Source organism: Saimiri boliviensis, chromosome 4, assembly GCF_048565385.1.
Source record: "Saimiri boliviensis isolate mSaiBol1 chromosome 4, mSaiBol1.pri, whole genome shotgun sequence".
In the NCBI taxonomy this organism is placed as follows: domain Eukaryota; kingdom Metazoa; phylum Chordata; class Mammalia; order Primates; family Cebidae; genus Saimiri; species Saimiri boliviensis.
Window position 1 is genome coordinate 88,490,413 of NC_133452.1, and position 19,083 is coordinate 88,509,495.

General features: G+C 51.1%; 1 protein-coding gene across 3 annotated transcripts in view; it reads left to right on the forward strand.

The window, feature by feature from the left end:
• TTBK1 (tau tubulin kinase 1) overlaps nt 1–9,673 on the forward strand; it is a 46,973-nt gene extending 37,300 nt beyond the window's left edge. For 2 of the 3 annotated variants that reach the window (XM_074397825.1, XM_074397826.1), the window contains exons 14-15: nt 2,964–4,555; nt 5,212–9,673. In XM_074397825.1, coding sequence (XP_074253926.1) covers nt 2,964–4,555; nt 5,212–5,605 — 1,986 coding nt within the window. In that variant the 3' untranslated portion in view covers nt 5,606–9,673. The remainder of the gene's footprint in view (nt 1–2,963; nt 4,556–5,211) is intronic. The other variant, XM_039467897.2, reaches the window with a different exon arrangement.
• The last annotated feature ends 9,410 nt before the right edge of the window (nt 9,674–19,083 follow it).

Genomic DNA, 19,083 nt, shown 5'->3' on the forward strand with positions numbered 1-19,083 from the left:
AGGACAAAAGTGAGTTTGTTTTGTTGTTGCTGTTGTTATTTTTGTGTTTTTTTAGACAACGTCGCTCTGTCACCCAGGCTAGGGTGCAGTGGCGCGATCTCAGCTCACTGCAGCCTTGATCTCTTGGGCTCAAGAGATCCTCCCACCTCATCCTCCCGAGTAGCTGGGACCACAGGTGCACACAACCACGCCCAACTAATTTTTGTATTTTTAATGGAGACAGGGTTTTGCCATGTTGCCCAGGCTGAGAGGACCCTAGCAACCCTATCTGAGCCAGGTAGGGAGCTTTCTGAGAAAACTTTCCCTGGCTCAAACAGGGTTGCTGAGGTCCTGTTGGAATCTGAAGCTATCTTCTTGCATCACCCCCACCATATCCTCACTGATGGTCTGATTGCAGGGAAGATCATCGCAGTTGGGAAGGGGGGCAGCCACAGCCCTGGAGAGATTCTAAGTCTTGGGGGTCTCTGCCTTCCCCTCCACCAGCCTTTGTGCTATTTGCATGGAGGCCTCAGCTGGCAGAGCTCCCTCCTTTTCCCACACCCAATTCCCCATAGGTGTGGCATCCAGTCTTTTCTAGGGTTGGGGAGGGGGCCAATGACCTCCAAACCGAGGTGACCAGAGCAGGAGGTGGGAGGTAGGGGCGAGAGAGAGCTAACATTTATTGAGCAACCGCTATATGCCTTTGCTTATATGACCTCTTTTATGATCACAACCTTTGTGGAATGTGCGTATTCCCACTTTGTTTCCTGATACAGAGAAAATAAAAAACAATGTCTATTTTGTTCAATACTTGATCCATAGATTCTTAGACTGTAACATGGTGACCAGGACAAGAGACGGTCAAAGACCACTTCTTGAAGGAGTGAATGAAGAAACCCCTCAGGGATCTCTGTGTATCAGGAGAGAGGACCCTATAAATACATGCATGTAGAATAATAGGTGGGCGAGTCTCTCACGAAAGGATGTGGAAAACAAATAGAAAAGGGAGAGTAAGTAAAGCTCCTCGGTGGGTGGGCAGGAAAGTTGACAGGAAGGCTTTGTCTCTTCTTCGCTAAGATGAGGGGCTGTTTGAGCTGGTCTTGGAGGAGGAATAGGAAGTTATCATGTAAAGAGAGGGGGTAAGAGGGACTCCCAGGTGGAGGAAACTGCTGGGCAAAGTGTGAGATGGAAGATGCACTTAGGGAATGTCTAATGAGCTTAGGGAACTTCTGGAAGCATCGGAATGGGTGGAGTAGAGGCAGAGGCAGGGGACCAAGGGTGTTGCAGTAAGTAAGGCCAGAGCAGCTGTTCGGAGCCAGATCACAGAGTAGGGTGGGGGATTCATGGGCCAAGTCAAAGATCTGAACTGTCTCAGGCCGGGTGTGGTGTCTCACGCCTGTCATCCCAGTGCTCTGGCAGGCCAAAGTGGATGGATCACCTGGGGTCAGGAATTTGAGACCAGCCTGGTCAACATGGCAAAACCCCGTCTCCACTAAAAATGCAAAACAATTAGCTGAGCGTGGTGATGCGTGTCTGTAATCCCAGCTACTAGGAAAGCTGAGCAGGAGAATCACTTGAACCTGGGAGGCAGAGGTGGCAGTGAGCCAAGATCATGCCACTGCACTCCAGCCTGGGCAACAGAGCAGGACTCTGTCTAAAATAAAAATAAAAAATAAAAATAAAATAAAATTTTAAAAAAAACCACGATCTGAACTCTCTCCTAAGGACTGTGGCAGCCACAGCAGATTTGAAGCAGAGAGAGATGGAATTAGATTAAGGTTCAGGAAGGTCACTCAGGTGGTGCAGTATGGAGAGAGCAGCTCAGTAGCTGGAGAACCGCTAGGCAGGACAAGACTGTGCTCATGGGCCTGGGGTAGCAGACACAGAAAGGTTTAAGAACGATGCTTGGCAGGACTCCTTGGCAGCGTGGGTGGGCAGGAAGGTGTGCAGAGCTTCTTCTGGTCTGGATGGGCTGCGTTCTGCTAGCTCAGGAAGACAGCCCAGGGTGCTTGAAAATGCTAGCAAAGTGCTGGACATCGTCAGCACCGTCCCACCATGGAACAAAGCTGTGTCAGCCCTGATAGGCTCCAGACATTGTGGGTGCCTGGGGATGTCTGTGTATTCAACAGGGTGGAGCTAGAGAAGGAGCCAAGTTCCTGACAAGGTGGTCACGCCTTTCTAGTCTGGAAGGAAGGAGGCTAAGGGGGGCATGGCAAGAGTCTAGAAAACCAAGAACAGGTTTGCCATCGCATTGCCAAGGGGGCTACACAAAAGAGGAAAACGGAATGGAGCTTAAGCACACCTGTCGAGGGTTGGACAAATTCCCGGCTGAGAGGATGGACTGGAGCTCCAGGGGCCCAGGCTGCACTCTTAAGGGTAGAGGACAGCCCCACTTTTGTCCTTGTCCAGCACACGATCTGGTGGCCCTGGAGAACCAGCTCTCTGGCCACAGAGAAACTGCACACCCTGAGGTGATACTGAGGGATCCAGGAGCCAGCCCCAGCACAGGCCATCCGGAGGTGGTGCAGACACTTGCTGCCCGTCTCTGGGCCTGGCTTTCTCATCTGTGAAAGGAAGGGCCGATCCGCGTGGTGGTCCTGGTGCCTCCCAGTTTTCATTTTCTGTTACTGTTGCTGGCTCAGGTGTAGGATACACATGGTGAGGAGAGGGGCTGGGGAGATGAAGAGGCCAGGAGGCAGAAAGGCCACCAGGATCAGGGCCTGGGACTTCAGGGGACCTAGAGTGTGGACACAGTCATTCATCGGAGGTTTGCTGAGCACTCACCAGGTGCCAGAGACCATTCTAGGCTCTAAGGACAGAGCAGTGAACAAAACAGACCCAGTGCCTGCGGCTACCTATCTGGAGCTCACACTCTGGTAGATGAGCTGGGCCTGTGGGTCTCCTAGCTCGTTGGGTACAGCTGAAGTCTTCCTGGGCCCAGGAGGGTGGGTGACCTCAGAGGGTCCCTGTGTGTGCCCTTGCAGGTGTTCTCCGTGGCGCCCCCATTTGAGGTAAACGGCCTCCCACGAGCTGTGCCTCTGAGCCTGCCCTACCAGGACTTCAAGAGAGACCTTTCCGATTACCGAGAACGGGCTCGGCTGCTCAACAGGGTCCGGAGGGTGGGCTTCTCGCACATGCTGCTCAGCACCTCCCCGGTCCCACTGGCTCCTGTTCAGCCTCAGGCTAATGGGAAGGAGGAAGAGGAGGAGGAGGAGGAAGAGGAGGAAGAGGAAGAAGACGACGAGGAAGAAGAAGAGGAAGAAGAGGAGGAGGAAGAGGAAGAGGAGGAGGACGAGGAGGACGAGGAGGAAGAGGCCGCTGAGGTGGCGGTGGCCTTGGGGGAGGTGCTGGGGCCTCGAAGTGGCTCCAGCAGTGAGGGGAGCGAGAGGAGCACCGACCGGAGCCAGGAGGGCGCCCCGTCCACGCTGCTGGCCGATGATCAGAAGGAGTCCAGGGGCCGGGCCTCCGTGGCCGATGGGGACCTGGAACCTGAGGAAGGCTCCAAAACGCTGGTGCTTGTCTCTCCTGGCGACATGAAGAAGTCGCCTGTCACTGCCGAGCTGGCTCCTGACCCCGACCTGGGCACCCTGGCTGCCCTCACTCCTCAGCACGAGCGGCCCCAGCCCACAGGCAGCCAGCTGGACGTATCTGAGCCAGGCACCCTGTCCTCCGTCCTCAAGTCTGAGCCCAAGCCCCCAGGGCCTGGGGCAGGACTGGGGGCGGGGACAGTGACCACAGGGTCCGGGGGTGTGGCAGTCACCTCCTCACCCTTCACCAAAGTTGAAAGGACCTTTGTGCACATTGCGGAGAAAACCCACCTCAATGTCATGTCTTCCGGTGGACAAGCCTCTCGGCCTGAGGAGTTCAGCACTGGGGGCGAGCTGGGTCTGGAGCTGGCCTCTGATGGAGGCGCTGCTGAGGAGGGGGCCCCGGCACCCCTGGAGAATGGCCTTGCCCTGTCAGGGCTGGATGGGGCTGAGATAGAGGGCTGCACCCTGCCGGGGCCCCCTGAGGAAACGCCCTCAGAGGTGGCCACAAACTCACTGCCCAACGGCCTGGCCCTTGCAGACAGGCCAGCCCCGGTGTCCCCGCTGGAACCAAGCCCTGAGAAAGTGGCCACCATCTCCCCCAGACGCCATGCTATAGCAGGCTCCCGCCCCAAGAGCCGTATCCCCGTCCTGCTGTCTGAGGAGGACACGGGCTCGGAGCCCTCAGGCTCGCTGTCGGCCAAAGATCGGTGGAGCAAGCGAGCCCGGCCGCAGCAGGACCTGGCACGGCTGGTGATGGAGAAGAGGCAGGGCCGCCTGCTGTTGCGGCTGGCCTCGGGGGCCTCCTCCTCTTCCAGTGAGGAGCAGCGCCGTGCCTCTGAGACGCTCTCAGGCACAGGCTCCGAGGAGGACACCCCTGCCTCTGAGCCAGCAGTGGCCTTGCCCAGGAAGGCCGGGCGGGCAGCCGCCACCCGGAGCCGGATTCCCCGCCCCATCAGCCTCCGCATGCCCATGCCTGCTGCAGCCCAGCAGCCCCCCAGCAGATCCCAAGGCGCGGCCCCAGCGTCGGACACAGCCAACACCAGCAGGTGAGAAACCGCTGTCAACCCCAGGGTGGGCAGAGGGTGACCGCAGGCCTCCACCAGCAGGGGCTTCTCCAGAACCAAGGTCAGGGGCTATGGACGATCAGGAGGGACCCTCAGTGACACCTCCTGTCCAGCACCGTCCAACTGTGCTCTGCCTCACTCTGATTTGGGTTCCAGCCCTGTCACTGGGCTCAGGGGAGTGACTTCAGTGAGTACATGTGGAGGGGGTGCTGGAGAGGCCAGGCTTGGGAAAAGGTGATGAGGGCCGATGGGTCCACACACAGCCAGCCTCTGGTGTGCCACGGGGCATTGCAAGCCAAAAGATAAAGCTCAGAGCTTTGACTCCTTGGGAGAAAACATTATTTCGTATTAATATAAACATAAGTATATTCTAGATTAGAATGCAAAATCCATGAGAATTTTAAAGATGAAATGAGGACCTCAAAGAGAGCCAGCAGCAGGCTCTTCCAGCAACAGCCTGGGAGCATGCAGCTCCTTGTGGTCCTGCCTGGAGGGCAGAGAGCCAGGCCTCAGTTTACCCATCTGTGCCATGGCCTTAGTCTCAGCTCTTGAGGAGGCAGGACTCTAGTGCTCAGTGCTTAGGCGGATTCTGAAATATTTCTCCTTGTTTTGTTTCTTTACCCTCTTCTGCTCTCAAGCAGGCTGCAGTTGCAGAAGCCCCCAGGGTCGGCCACTGCTGCTGACCTCCGCCCCAAACAACCTCCTGGCCGTGGCCCGGGCCCAGGGCGAGCCCAAGCCGGAGCCAGGCCCTCCGCCCCGCGCAGCCCGGGCCACCCCACATCCGCGTCTGCGCGCAATCCCAGCGCGTCCCCCCGGAGCCAGTCCCTGTCTCGCAGAGAGAGCCCCTCCCCCTCGCACCAGGTCCGGCCAGGGGTCCCCCCGCCCCGGGGCATCCCGCCGGCCCGGGCCCAGCCTGATGGCACCCCCTCCCCCGGGGGCTCCAAGAAAGGACCCAGAGGGAAACTCCAGGCTCAGCGCGCAGCAACCAAAGGCCGGGCAGCAGGCGCAGAGGGCCGGGCTGGGGCCAGATAATGACGCCCGCGGCTCCCCGCGGCCCCCCACCCTCACCCCGGACCCCCACCCGCAGCCGGCCACACTGGAGCAGCTCCCAGCACAGCCTTACGCGCCCGACGCGCACCACCCGCGGCCCCAGCTTTCCGCCTGCACCCGCGAGGACGCGCGCGAGCACACGCGGCGCCCTGCCAGCCTTCAGGGCAGGTGGGGGACGCGGCACCGCGCCACGGGGAGGGTCCGCCTCCCCTTCCTCGCCCGGTGTCCTCTCATCCTCCTGCCGCTCGTCAGGCCGGCCAGCCTCACATCAGTCTCTCCGCCCCGGGAAGGCTCAGCCACTTTTCATCGAGGACTCCACTTCTGGGGACACCCGGTTCGTTTGCCCACCAGGCCTAGGCTGCTCTCCATGCTCCCCTAGCAACCTCTGCCTACGCCTCCTGCCCTCCTCCGACCCCTTTCCAGCCAAAGTCCCCCCGCCCCTTCAGAGAAGCAGCATCAAATTCCAGAAGTGGAGGCTTCAGCCTCCCGGCGAGGGTCCAGCCCCACAGTCTCCTGAGAGCCATTGCGGCCAGGGACGGCCTCTGGACTGCCAGGCTGGGGTTGGGGACCCAGGGAACATCAGTCTACTCAGGTGTGAGGGGGCAGGTCTGACCTGCCCCAAAGTTGGCTCCATCCTGGACACCTTGGTGGGAGGCAGTGGGCAAGCGATTTTGGAGATGAGTGGGCAGGTGATTCCGCCGGGGGGATGGGGGCAATGTGCTCCCCTGCACATCTGGGGTGCAGAAAGCTCTTGCCTCCTAAATTTGGGTGGAGCCTCTGTGGGAACCACAGGAAGTGTGTGGGCTGCCTTCCTGGGCAAGTATTTCCCAGTGGGAAGTTGGAGGGGGCTTTAACAAAGTTTTACTCCCTCCCCTGTTCCCCTGATCTAGTGCTCAGGACCCCGCCATCAGGAATTCCTTCCTGTCATCTAACCTCACTCCTGCCTACTGCAGTTCCAGCCAACCTGCCCTTTCATGAGTTCAGTGCAGGTGGAGAACGGTTGGTCACCATCTTTGCACTGGCCCTTTGGAGATTTGGGGACTCAGTTCTAGTGGTGTCACCCTCCCTGTCCTCCCGCCTGTGGGAGGGACGGAGGGCTGGCTCAGGCATTGTCTCCCGCAGTGGGCAGAGAGAACAGAGGCAGGCTGACCAACAGACAGCTGGCACCTGGAGGCAGAAAGGCCCTTCTAACTTCCAGATTGTGTGCTTGAGTGATGGGTCCCCAGCCCAAGCCCACTCTTCCCTCAGCTCACCCTTCAGCCTGTTCCCTCTTGCCCCGACTCCAGCCTGTGCAGCTGCTCTGCTCCAGGAACGGATATGGGGACTCTTCCTGGGTTCTGGCTCCTGCATAGCTCATCCCACTTCATCATGAGCCTCAACTGCCTACATCTGGGGCAAGCAGCACACCGGCTGCAGATGGGACAGCCAGCCCTGCCTATCTGGACAGGCCCCTTAGCCTCTGTCCCCTGGCCTAGGCTCTCTGTCCTTCCCTGAGTCACAGAGAGCAAGCCAAGATATCCAGGGAAAGAGGAAGAAAGGCCTTAGTGTGCCCCAGCGGTCTGGCTGCATCCAGCCACCATCACCCGGAAGGATGCCCATGAGGCAGCTGACCCCGAAAACAGCCTCCCCCTCATGAAGAGTCAGCAGCTTGGGCAGCCACTTCCAGGCCAGGGTGGTGGCTTCTCTGCAGACCAGCTGAGGGGAGGACTCCTGGGTGGACAGCCTTTGACATCCACCCCACGCTGATGCAGAAGCACCCAGAACACTCAGGAAACTTCTCCGGACAGAGCCCTCCTTGTCAACTTGAGGCCCTCCCAAGACCCTCTACTGCCCTCTGAGTCCAGCAGAGGGGATGGAGGAGGGGCCACTGCCTCCCACCTAGAGCTTCTCCGAATGACAATCAGCTCGTGCCAGGTGGGGACCAGGGCATGACTCCTGGTGCCCAGGCCCTGGGCCTGCTCCTTGCCACCAACCGAACCGTGAATGTAGGGCCCCCAGCGTCACCTCTGCCCCAGGACCAACAACACCCTGGTTTGTAGCTGGGAGGAAGAGGGGGGCCTGAGAGAGCCCCAGGTCCATTCTACCCTCAGCTTCACTCAGCACTGGAGCTGGCAGAGACGCAAAACCCATTCTGCCCTTGGGATTCCAGACCTCCCTAGGGCTCCCAACTGACCTCAGGCCTCTGAGTCACTGAATGTCACCAGACGAGGTAGGGGAGGGAAAGTGGGACAATGGGGAGGGAGTCACCTAAGGTACTGCCTCTGTGCCTCTCCCCAGGAAGGATCTAGGGCAGAGAAAGCCACATCTCCCGGTGCCCCCAACCCCAGCTGCAGCCTCCTCCCCCTGAGCATTCATTCTCTCCACCAGGCCTCCAGGTCCTGAGCCCTTTCTCTGTAAAAGCATCACACCACCTCCCTCAGCACTTCCCCATCACAACAACCTATGTCACTGAGTCAGATGCAGGGTCTGCTCACCCAGACACATGCCTTCCCTCCCCAGCCGCACCATGCACGAAAGGGGCACAGTGGGGGCAGGGGGATGTGCCCCAGGCTCCCCATTCCCCAGCTCCTCACAGGGGCCTGGCTTGCCCAGTCTTCTCAACTCCAGGGACCAGCCCTGGTGGGCATGGGGTGGGGAGCAGGGAGTTACCCTTCCCCTCCCTCGGGAAGCCACCTAAGAATGTTTACATGCCAAACAGAATGTAACACCCCTCCCCAACCCCTTCCCAGTCACTGCATGGCCTCTGCCCATCCTGCGCCTGTCCACCCCGCCCCAACACCCTGGAAGCCGCTGTCAATGATTAGATCGGGTCTCGGAAGGGAAGTAGCCATCACACCATTAAAAAGCCTGTGGACCTTTTTCTGTTGGCCTGGACTCTTCTTCCCTGCGGGAGGGCAGGCAAAACCCAGCTCCTGGGGCTGGGGGCTGGGCAGAAGAGTAGAGCACAGCATGGTGGGCAAGTGTGAGGGACTGTCCTGGAGGTGGGGGAGGAAATGAAAGCTCAGGACAGACACAGGTAACTTGCTCAGGGTCACACAGGAGGACGGGGACTGTCCTGCTGTCCCTCTGACTGCAAAACATGTACTCTCACAGCCCTCTGGACACTTGGGACAGAAACTCTAAGTCTGGTTTTCTGCAGAGATCAGGAGGAAATTTTTTTTTAATTGTTTGTACAAATTGCTGAAGTACATGAGAAATTTTGTTACATGTATATAATGTGCAGTGACCAAGCCAGAGTGTTTACAGCATCCATTAGCCAAGTACAATACATTTTGGTTAAATATAATCACCTTACTCTGCTTTTGAACATTGAATTTATTCCTTCTATCTCACTGTATGTGTATACCCTTTATTATATATATATATAGATATATATATAATATATGTATTTATTTATTTATTTATTTTGACAGAGTCTTACTCTGTTGCTCAGGCCAGAGTACCGTGGTGTAATCTTGGCTCATTATAATTTCTGTCTCCCTGGTTCAAGAGATTCTTGTGCTTCAGCCTCCTGAGTAGCTGGGATTACAGATGTGTGCCACCACGCCTGGCTAATTTTTGTATTTTCACTAGAAACAGGGTTTCCCTATGTTGGCCAGGCTAACTTCGAACTCCTGACCTCATGTGATCGGCCTGCCTTGACCTCCCAATGTGCTGGGAGTACAGGGGTGAGCCACCACGCCCTGCCTGCACCCTTTAATCAGCTTCTCTTCCTCCTTCCCACTCTCAAGAAAGAATTTTCATTACCCCAAAGTTAACAGACAAAGGTGAGTGTTTTGAAAACCATGCAGTATAGCAGTTCATAGGCAAGGTAATTATTATGAAAAAAATCTGTCAAAATCACAAATAAGCATAGCTTGTGACCCAGCTTCTCCACTTTAGAACTATATCCTATGGATATACTCATATACTTGCAAAATTACTTGTGTCCAACGTTATTCACTGCAGTATTCTTTGTATAGCTCTAGAAAGCCTCATCTGCACTTGTGAAACCCAGAAAGTTCTGGAAACTGGGATTTCTCCCATTAGATTGGCACACACTCATTTGTTATATATATATATATATATATATATATATATATATATATATATATATAAACTGATGAGACCATTTGTAGTTTTTATTAATTCCACTTATCATCCATGTTTGCAGTAGAAATATTAATGTGTTTGATGATGGGGTAGGTCCCATTAGGCTATTTTATTTTATATTTTTTTGAGATAGAATTTCGTTCTTGTTGCCTAGACTGGAGTGCAGTGGTACGGTCTCAGCTCACTAAACGTCCGCCTCCCAAGTTCAAGAGATTCTTCTGCCTCAGCCTCCCCAGTTGCTGAGGTTACAGGCGCCTGCCACCACATCCAGCTAATTTTTCTATTTTTAGTAGAGATGGGGTTTTACCATTTTGGCTAGGCTGGTCTTGACCTCCTGACCTCAGGTGATCTGCCCGCCTCAGCCTCCGAAAGTGCTGGGATTACAGGTGGGAGCCACCGAACCCGGCTAACCATTAGGGTATTTTATAATATGTGGAATATGTGCCGAATTACCTTTCTGAATACATATATAGTTGACCCTTGAACAACACAGGGGTTGGGGCACCGACCCTCTTGCTGTTGAAAATTTACATATAGCTTTTGATTCCCCAAAACTTCATTAATAGCCTACTGTCAACCGGAAGCCTTACCAATAATAAACAGTCGATTAACACATATTTTATATGTTTTATATATATTATATACTGTATTCTTACAATAAGGTAAACTAGAGAAAAAGATGTTATTAAGAAAACTATGAAGAAGAGAATATTATGAAGTGGAAGGGATCATCATAAAGGTCTTCATCCTCACTGTCTTCATATTGAGCAGGCTGAGGAGGAGGAAGAAGAGGGGTTGGTCTTGCTGTCTCAGGGGTGGCAGAGGCGGAAGGGGTGGAGGAGATGGAAGCAGGAGAGGCAGGTACAAAACATGTCTTTTATTGAGAAAAATCGGTTTATCAGCAGACCAGTGCAGTTCAAACCTGTGTTATTCAAAGGTGAACCATACATGTGTGTACTTCTCACCCCAACCGTGTGGATAAGAGACAGTGGACCTACAAAAGTTCAGAAGAAATCTAAGTGCCCACTTGGGGCTGCTCAGTAGAGCATGGCCCACCCATAAGATGGGGCCCCCGACCACGGAGTACTGTGAGACTCTAAAATGATGGAGGCTAACTGAGTGCTGCGGTGTGTCTGTAGTCTAGCCACTTGGGTGGCCGAGGTAGGAGGATTACTTAAGCCCAGGAGTTTGAGTCCAGCCTGGGCAACATAGCGAGACCTCTTTCTCTAAAAAAACTAAGTAAATGAAGGAGGTGTCTCTTTGTGTAGTATACGCTATGGACCAGTCTCCAAGACAAAGAATAAGAAAATGAATTGTGCATATAATGTACAATTTTGTGTGTGGAAAAGGGGTGAGATGAGTGAGAGGTGTCTGGCTGCTGCGGGGCAGGAGAGCTGGATGGAAAGGGGGCTTTGTTCGGGTATAGATACGGCAGGAGCTTGTGAATTTTGAACCCTAGGTTCACTCGGTGTAAATCTTCCACCTCGTCAATGTATAAACAACTTTGGTTCCAGGCCAGAGTCCTGGCCTTGCCTGAGATCCAAGGTAAAAAGGCCCAAGCTTGCAAAGTCCTGCTCTCCCTCCAAAAAGGCCACTCCCCGACATTCCAGAAACATCATGGCTCCCTGGGACAATCTTTGTCAGTATGGATGCCAGCATGCTCTAGGCCCTGATTCATCAGCCTTCAGTGTAATCTCCATGTGATTTCAACCTTCCTTCTTGTTTAAACTGTCAAAAGCAGGACCTACTTATAGTAAAAAGGCAAATACAAAGGCATATAAAATAAAAGCTCCCTCCCTATCCACGAAACTGACCACATAGAGGTAACTCTTGCAAATGGCTTGGTGTGTTCCATGTCAGACCTTCTTTTTCCTGTCTGTAATTAACAGCGTTCTCTTTTTCTGTCTATATGTACATATTTATTATAAATAAAAAGAAGAGCATATTATACCTACTATTCTGAAACATGGCTTTTTTTTTTTTTTTTTTTTTTTTTTGAGGCAGCATCTCACTCTGTCACCAGGCTGGAGCACAGCAGCACGATCACGGCTCACTGCAGCCTCAATACCATCTTCCCAGTCCTGGGCTCAGGTGGTCCTCCTACCTCAGCCTTCCAAGTAGCTAGACCCACAGGTGAATCCTACAAGGCACGGTTAATTTTCTTTTTCTTTCTTTCTTTCTTTTTTTTTTTTTTTAACAGAGATTGGGTTTCCCATGCTGGTCTTGAATTCCTGGGCTAAAGTGATGCACTGGCTGCAACCTCCCAAAGTATTAGGATTACAGGTATGAAGGCTGGACACGGTGGCTCATGCTTGTAATCCCAGGACTTTGGGAGGACGGATCATGAAGTTAGGAGTTCAAGACCAACCTGGCCAACATAGTGTAAACCCCGTCTCTACTTAAAAAAAAAAAAAAAAAAAAAAAATCCAAAAAATTAGCCAGGCATGGTGGCAGGTAACTGTAATCCCAGCTATTTGGGAGGCTGAGGTAAGAGAATCATTTGAACCCGAGAGGCAGAGGTTACAGTGAGCTGAGATCACACATGCCAGCCTGGGCTACTACAGCGAAACTGTCTCAAAACAAACAAAGAAACAAAAAGGATTACAGGTGTAAGACACCATGCCTGGCTGAAACATGCTTTTTATGACCAAATATGTCTTAAAATACAGATCTTCATCCTTTTAAAAAATTACTTTATTGAAATATAATTTACACGTCATACAATTCACCAATTTAAATTGTACAACTCAATGGTTTTCAGTGTATTCAGAGTTGTACAACCATCACAGCAATCAATTTTAGAACATTCCCATCACCCCAAAAAGGCACTCCCTACAGTCACTCTCTCTCTTTCTTTTTTTTTTTTTTCTTTTTTTTTGATGAGTCTTGTTCTATTGCTCAGGCTGGAGTGCACTGGTACAATCCTGGCTCACTGCAACCTCCGCCTTCTGGGTTCAAGTGATTTTCCTGCTTCAGCCTCCTGAGTAGTTGAGACTACAGGCACCTACCACCACGCCCAGCTAATTTTTTGTATTTTTAGTAGAGACAGGGTTTCACCATGTTAGCCAGGATGGTCTCAATCTCCTGACCTTGTGATCCACCCACATCGGCCTCCCAAAGTGCTGGGGTTACAGGTGTGGGCCACTGCGCCTGGCCACAGTCACTCTGTTTTACCACAACCCATGGCCCTAAGCAATCACTAATGTACCTTCTGTCTAAAGATATGACTATTTTGGACATTTCATATAAACGAAGTCATATAACATATGATGTTGGCCAGGTGCAGTGCTCACTCCCATAATCCCAGCATTTTGGGAGACCAAAGCAGGTGGATCACTTGAGGTTAGGAGTTCAAGACCAGCCTGGACAACATGGTAAAATCTCATCCTCCTAAAAGTACAATTAGCCAGGTGTGGTGGTGCGCACCTGTAATCCCAGTTACTTGGGAGGCTGAGGCAGGAGAACTGCTTGAATCTGGAAGGCAGAGGTTGCAGTGAGCTGAGATTGCACCACTGCACTCCAGCCTGGGCGATAGAGCGAGATTCTGTCTAAAATATATATATTTTATATATATATATATATATATACACATACATATATATACATACATATATATATATAATATATATGATATGTTGGTGACTATCTTCTTTCGCCTAACATGTTTTCAAGGTACTGCCATATTGTAGCATTTATGAGTACTTCATTCCTTTTTATTGCCAAATAATATTGTATTGTATGGAAATACCACATTCTGTTTATCCGTTTGTCAGTTAATGGACTTCGGGTTGTTTCTGCTTTATACTCATCATCATACTATGATGAGTAACACTGCTATAAACATTTGTGTACAAGTTTTTGTGTGGATATATGCATTCACTTCTCTTGGGTATATACCTAGGAGTGGAATTGCTAGATCATATGGCAATGCTATGTTTCACATTTTGAATAATTACCAAACTTTTCCAAAATGGCTACATCATTTTACATTTTCACCCACAATGATGAGAATTCTTGTTCTTTTTAATGGCTATATCATATTCCATGGTATGAATGTTCCATAATCTACTTACCCAGTTCCATATTGATTTTTCATCACTCTTTCCAACTTTTCACTATTTCAAATCATGCCAAACTTGGCACTAGAACTTCTTGGCTCCAACCTATATTATTTCTTCAAGTCTAATTCTAGGAGAAATCCCCCAGATAATTAAATCGATAAAAAAGAGTACCTTATTGCATTTTTTTTTTTTTTTCCCGAGACGGAGTTTTGCTCTTGTTACCCAGGCTGGAGTGCAATGGCGCGATCTCGGCTCACCACAACCTCCGCCTCCTGGGCTCAGGCAATTCTCCTGCCTCAGCCTCCTGAGTAGCTGGGATTACAGGCACGCGCCACCATGCCCAGCTAGTTTTTTTGTATTTGTAGTAGAGACGGGGTTTCACCATGTTGACCAGGATGGTCTCGATCTCTCGACCTCGTGATCCACCCGCCTCGGCCTCCCAAAGTGCTGGGATTACAGGCTTGAGCCACTGCGCCCGGCCACCTTATTGCATTTTTTAAATTTTCTTATTATTGAGATTGAATTAAAGAATGCCATAGATTATTCATTTATTATTTATTTAATCTATTGTTCATTCACACAATCCATTAACCTAACTAATTGGGCAGACTATTACTGAGCCCCACATGTACCAGAGGTTATGCCAGATGTCAGGCACTAAGCAGGCACTGAGACGAAGCCCTCAAGGTGGTGGCTGGGGCCAGGCTTGGAGCCAGGAGAGGCTGTGTTGAGGAACAGGGCTTTAAGGCATTGCAGGTGTGATGGTGTACACCTATAGTCCTAGCTACTCAGGAGGCTGAGGCAGGAGGATCACTTGAACCCAGGAATTTGATGCTGTATTGAACTATGATCACTGTACTCCAGCTTGAGCAATAGAACAAGATGTGGTCTCAAAAAAAAAAAAAAAAAAAGGTGATTGGAAATTCACTTTCATTTCACATGTGGCATGTGCCCTGATACTCAAAGCATAGGGAGGAACTCCCAGCCCAGACTGAGAGCTTCAAGGAAGACCCCCAGAGACAGATGTGCCTCCTGGATTGAATTTTGAAGGACAAACAGGAGCTGGCCAGATAGAGGAGAGGACATTCTCAGGAAGAGGAGCAGCACGGGCACAGTGGGGGTGGTGCGGTGAGACTGCTGCATGTAGTTCAGTGTGGCGAGTCACAGTCATGAATCTGGGAGTGGAAGAGAGGAATGAGGAGGGAGCAGGGCTGGGCTTGGAGCCAGGAGAGGCTGTGTTGCAGAACAGGGCTTTAAGGCATTGCAGAGACTCTCTGCCCATCTCCTGCCCTCAGGAGTCTGAGACTTCAGGCACATTCGCTTCCTGAGGCCCAGCATGGCTGTCAGGGACTACCTGATGGTCTGCATGTGAGGGCCTCCCTGGCCCCTGGCAGACCTTCTCCCTGTTCTCCCCCAGAAAGAGGCACAGAGAAATACATGGATTGAGCAAGTTTGCTCTGTCAGGTGCCAGATGGGAGCCACAGACCAGGGACATTTGGAAGAACCTTTGTTGCTAGAGAGGGGCCCTTCAGAAAAGAGACAGGGGTAGGAATATTGAGGGTCTTGTGACTCTAATCATCAGACGCTGGGGCCTGTTGATATTTTCCCATGGGCTACTAATGAGTCAAGGCCAGGACAAGAGTTGAGGCCAACCCGAGGCTAAAGGACTTAGAGTGACCTTTCTAAGTCCACAAGGGATTCAGAAGCCTGCTCATTGCTCAGGGTAATGAGGTGATAGGGAAGGAGAGGCTGCATGGCCATGGCTCAGAGAGAATATGACATAAGCACATTTTCAGCAGCTCCAAGTGGCGTCTTCTGCGTTGCTCCTTACCTTTCAACCTCAAGTGGTGTAACACCACCCATTACCACCACCACCAATTTTACCACATTCCCACCTCTGTCTTCATCATCCACCATTAGTAGCTTCATCCTCACTCAGATCACAGACATTCTTCTCCCAAACTATCACCATCATGACCACATTGCACCACCATCATTACCATCATCACCACATCACCAACATCATCACCACCATCACCACATCCCCACCACCATCATTACCACCATCACCACATCACCACCACCACCATTACCACCATCACCACATCCCCACCATCATTACCACCATCAGAACATCACTTACATCATTACCACCATCACTACATCATCACCACCACCATCACCACCATCACCACCATCACATCATCACCACATCATCACCACCATCATCACCACCATCACTACATCACCACCATCATTACCATCATCACTACATCACCACCACCATCATTACCACCATCACTACATCACCACCACCACCATCACCACATCATCACCACCATTATTACCACCATCAGAACATCACTTACATCATTACCATCATCACTACATCATCACCACCATCATTACCACCATCACATCATCACCACCACAATCACCACCATCACATCATCACCACCATTACCACCATCACTATATCACCACCACCACTACATCACCACCACAATCACCACTATCACATCACCACCACCACCATTACCACCATCACCACATCACCACCACAACCATTACCAACATCACCACATCACCACCACAACCATTACCAACATCACCACATCCCCACCAACATCATTACCACCATCAGAACATCACTTACATCATTACCACCATCACTACATCATCACCACCACCATCACCACCATCACATCATCACCACCATCATCACCATCATCACTACATCACCACCACCATCATCACCACCACCACCATTACCACCATCACCACATCATCACCACCATCTCCACATCACCACCATCACCACCATCACATCACCACCACCATTACCACCATCACATCACCACCACCACCATTACCATCACCACATCATCACCATCACCACATCATCACCACCATCATTACCACCATCACATCACCACCACCATCACATCACCACCACTATTACCATCACATCACCACCATCACCATTACCACCACCATCGTTACCACCAATCCACATCACCACCACCATCATTACCACCATCACCACATCACCACCATCATCATTACCACCATCGCCACATCACCACCACTACCCTTATGACCACATCACTGCTACCAGTGGCCCTAGCCCCACCTTGTCATCTCTGCTCCAATCACCCCAGTCACCATCACTTCCATCACCAGGATCCTCACCTCCTTTACTATTATATGATCCATTACCATACTTACCACTGCAATTGATTTGTCATTGTCACCATCTTCAGTGTAGGAAGTGATTACATGGGCTCCAGCAATGGTTAATGGTCACTGAAGCCCCAATTAAGATGGGTAGGTCATCTGAGGTCACTCAATGGGGCGGGGGGCAAAAGAGTAAAAGGTCTAAAGTGTAAGAAGTCTGTATTGCAAGCAATCTCAAATGGTTTACTCCAGGAATGTATTTTTCCTGAAACTTTCAATAATCCTAGTAATAATTCCAATTAAGGAATTTTCTTTTTCTTTCTTTCTTTTTTTTTTTTTTTGAGACAGAGTCTTACGCTGTAGCCCAGGCTGGAGTGCAGTGCAGTGATGCCATCTTGGCTCACGGCAACCTCCACCTCCCAGGACCCTGTTCAAGAAATTCTCTTGCCTCAGCCTCCTGAGTAGCTGGGATTACAGGCAAGCGCCACCATTCCCAGCTAATTTTTGTATTTTTAGTAGAGACAGGGATTTCACCAGGTTGGCCAGACCTCCAGTGATCCTCCTGCCTTGGCCTCCCAAAGTGCTGGGATTACAAGCATGAGGCACTGTGCCTGGCCAGGAGTTGTTATTTTTCCATTGCACAAGGTTCCTCACCATCCAGTTTGGTATAAATAAAGGTCTCTAGCTTGGCCTCTGAGCTCAGGTTAGAATTCCCAGGTTGGAGGGGTGGGAGGATGGTTACAATCCAATCAAAACCAGCTCTTACCTGGTGACTCAGAGTTGATCTATCTATCCTCTGGTAAGACTCAGCATTTCATACCTGCCTGTCCAGCTCCATCATCAGCTATCATGGTCACTGTCACCATCATTCCTCAATGACATCAGAGAAGAAAGCTTCCATATGGGATAGGGCCAGGGAATAAGAAGGAGCCGGGGTAAAATTAATGCCAAATTATTCTCTGTAGAAAGGTACTGCATATTTATTTATTTATTTATTTGAGACGGCGTTTCGCTCTTGTTATCCAGGGTGGAGGGCAATTGTGCGATCTTGGTTCACTGCAACTTCCGCCTCCTGGGTTCAAGCGATTCTCCTGCCTCAGCCTCCTGAGTACCTGGGATTACAGGTGCTCACCACCATGTCTGGCTAATTTTTTGTATTTTTGGTAGAGACGGGGTTTCGCCATGTTGGCCAGGCTGGTCTCAAACTCCTGACCTCAGGTGATCTACCCGCCTTGGGCTCCCAAAGTGCTGGGACTATAGGTGTGAGCCACCATGGCCAGCCAGAACTGCAAATTTAGATTTGAGTTTCCTAGGAGCCAATGTCAAGAGGGAGAGGTAAGCACTGTATGATTATCGGCTATTTCTGATATTAAAGCAGGACAGAATTTCCCATTGTGAAATCTAAGGCGTCACAGACAATGGCTGAGGTTGGCCTCCTTGGCTGTCTTCTCTGGCTGTGGAAAAACTTCAGTGTATTACCCTGTGGAGCCACTGGATGGGACATGGAGATCAGGTGACTAAAAAACTTACCTCTCTGGAGCTGCAAAGTGTTATGGTATTTTATGCATTTTATATAAATAATACGATTACATAGTATTAAACAAAGGAGGAATCAACAGTGTGAGGTCACACATGAGTGAGGGTGAGACGGATGGAAGTGTCTCCTCTAGAGCTGGTCTTCAGGGAGCCCTGGGAATCCATCTGGTGAATGAGGAGGAGGCCATCTTGTCCAAGGGACCACTCTAGGGTGTGACATGCCAATGAGCTGATGTGTGCAGAGACCTGGAGGCAAGGGACATGTTGGGAAGGGGTCAGGGGTGGGCTCGGGGAGAGGAACTGGTCCTAGGGAAGTACAGGGGCCAAGCTAAGGAGCTGGACTTTCCCCCTCAGGCAGTAGAAGCCAGTGAAGGGTTTTAAACAGGGATGTGACCCTCTTAGATCTGTGTTTAAATGTTCACTGTGGCCAGGGTGTCAAGAATGAGCTAAAAGGAGTAACTGAAGGCAGGGAGGGGTGGCTTATTTTAACTCTCCTGTAAGCTCCCTAGGGGTAAGGACTGTGGCTGAGGCATCTGTGTACCCTCCAGAATGCTGAGGATGCACTAGAGGCTCAACAAATGTCTCTTCTTCTTA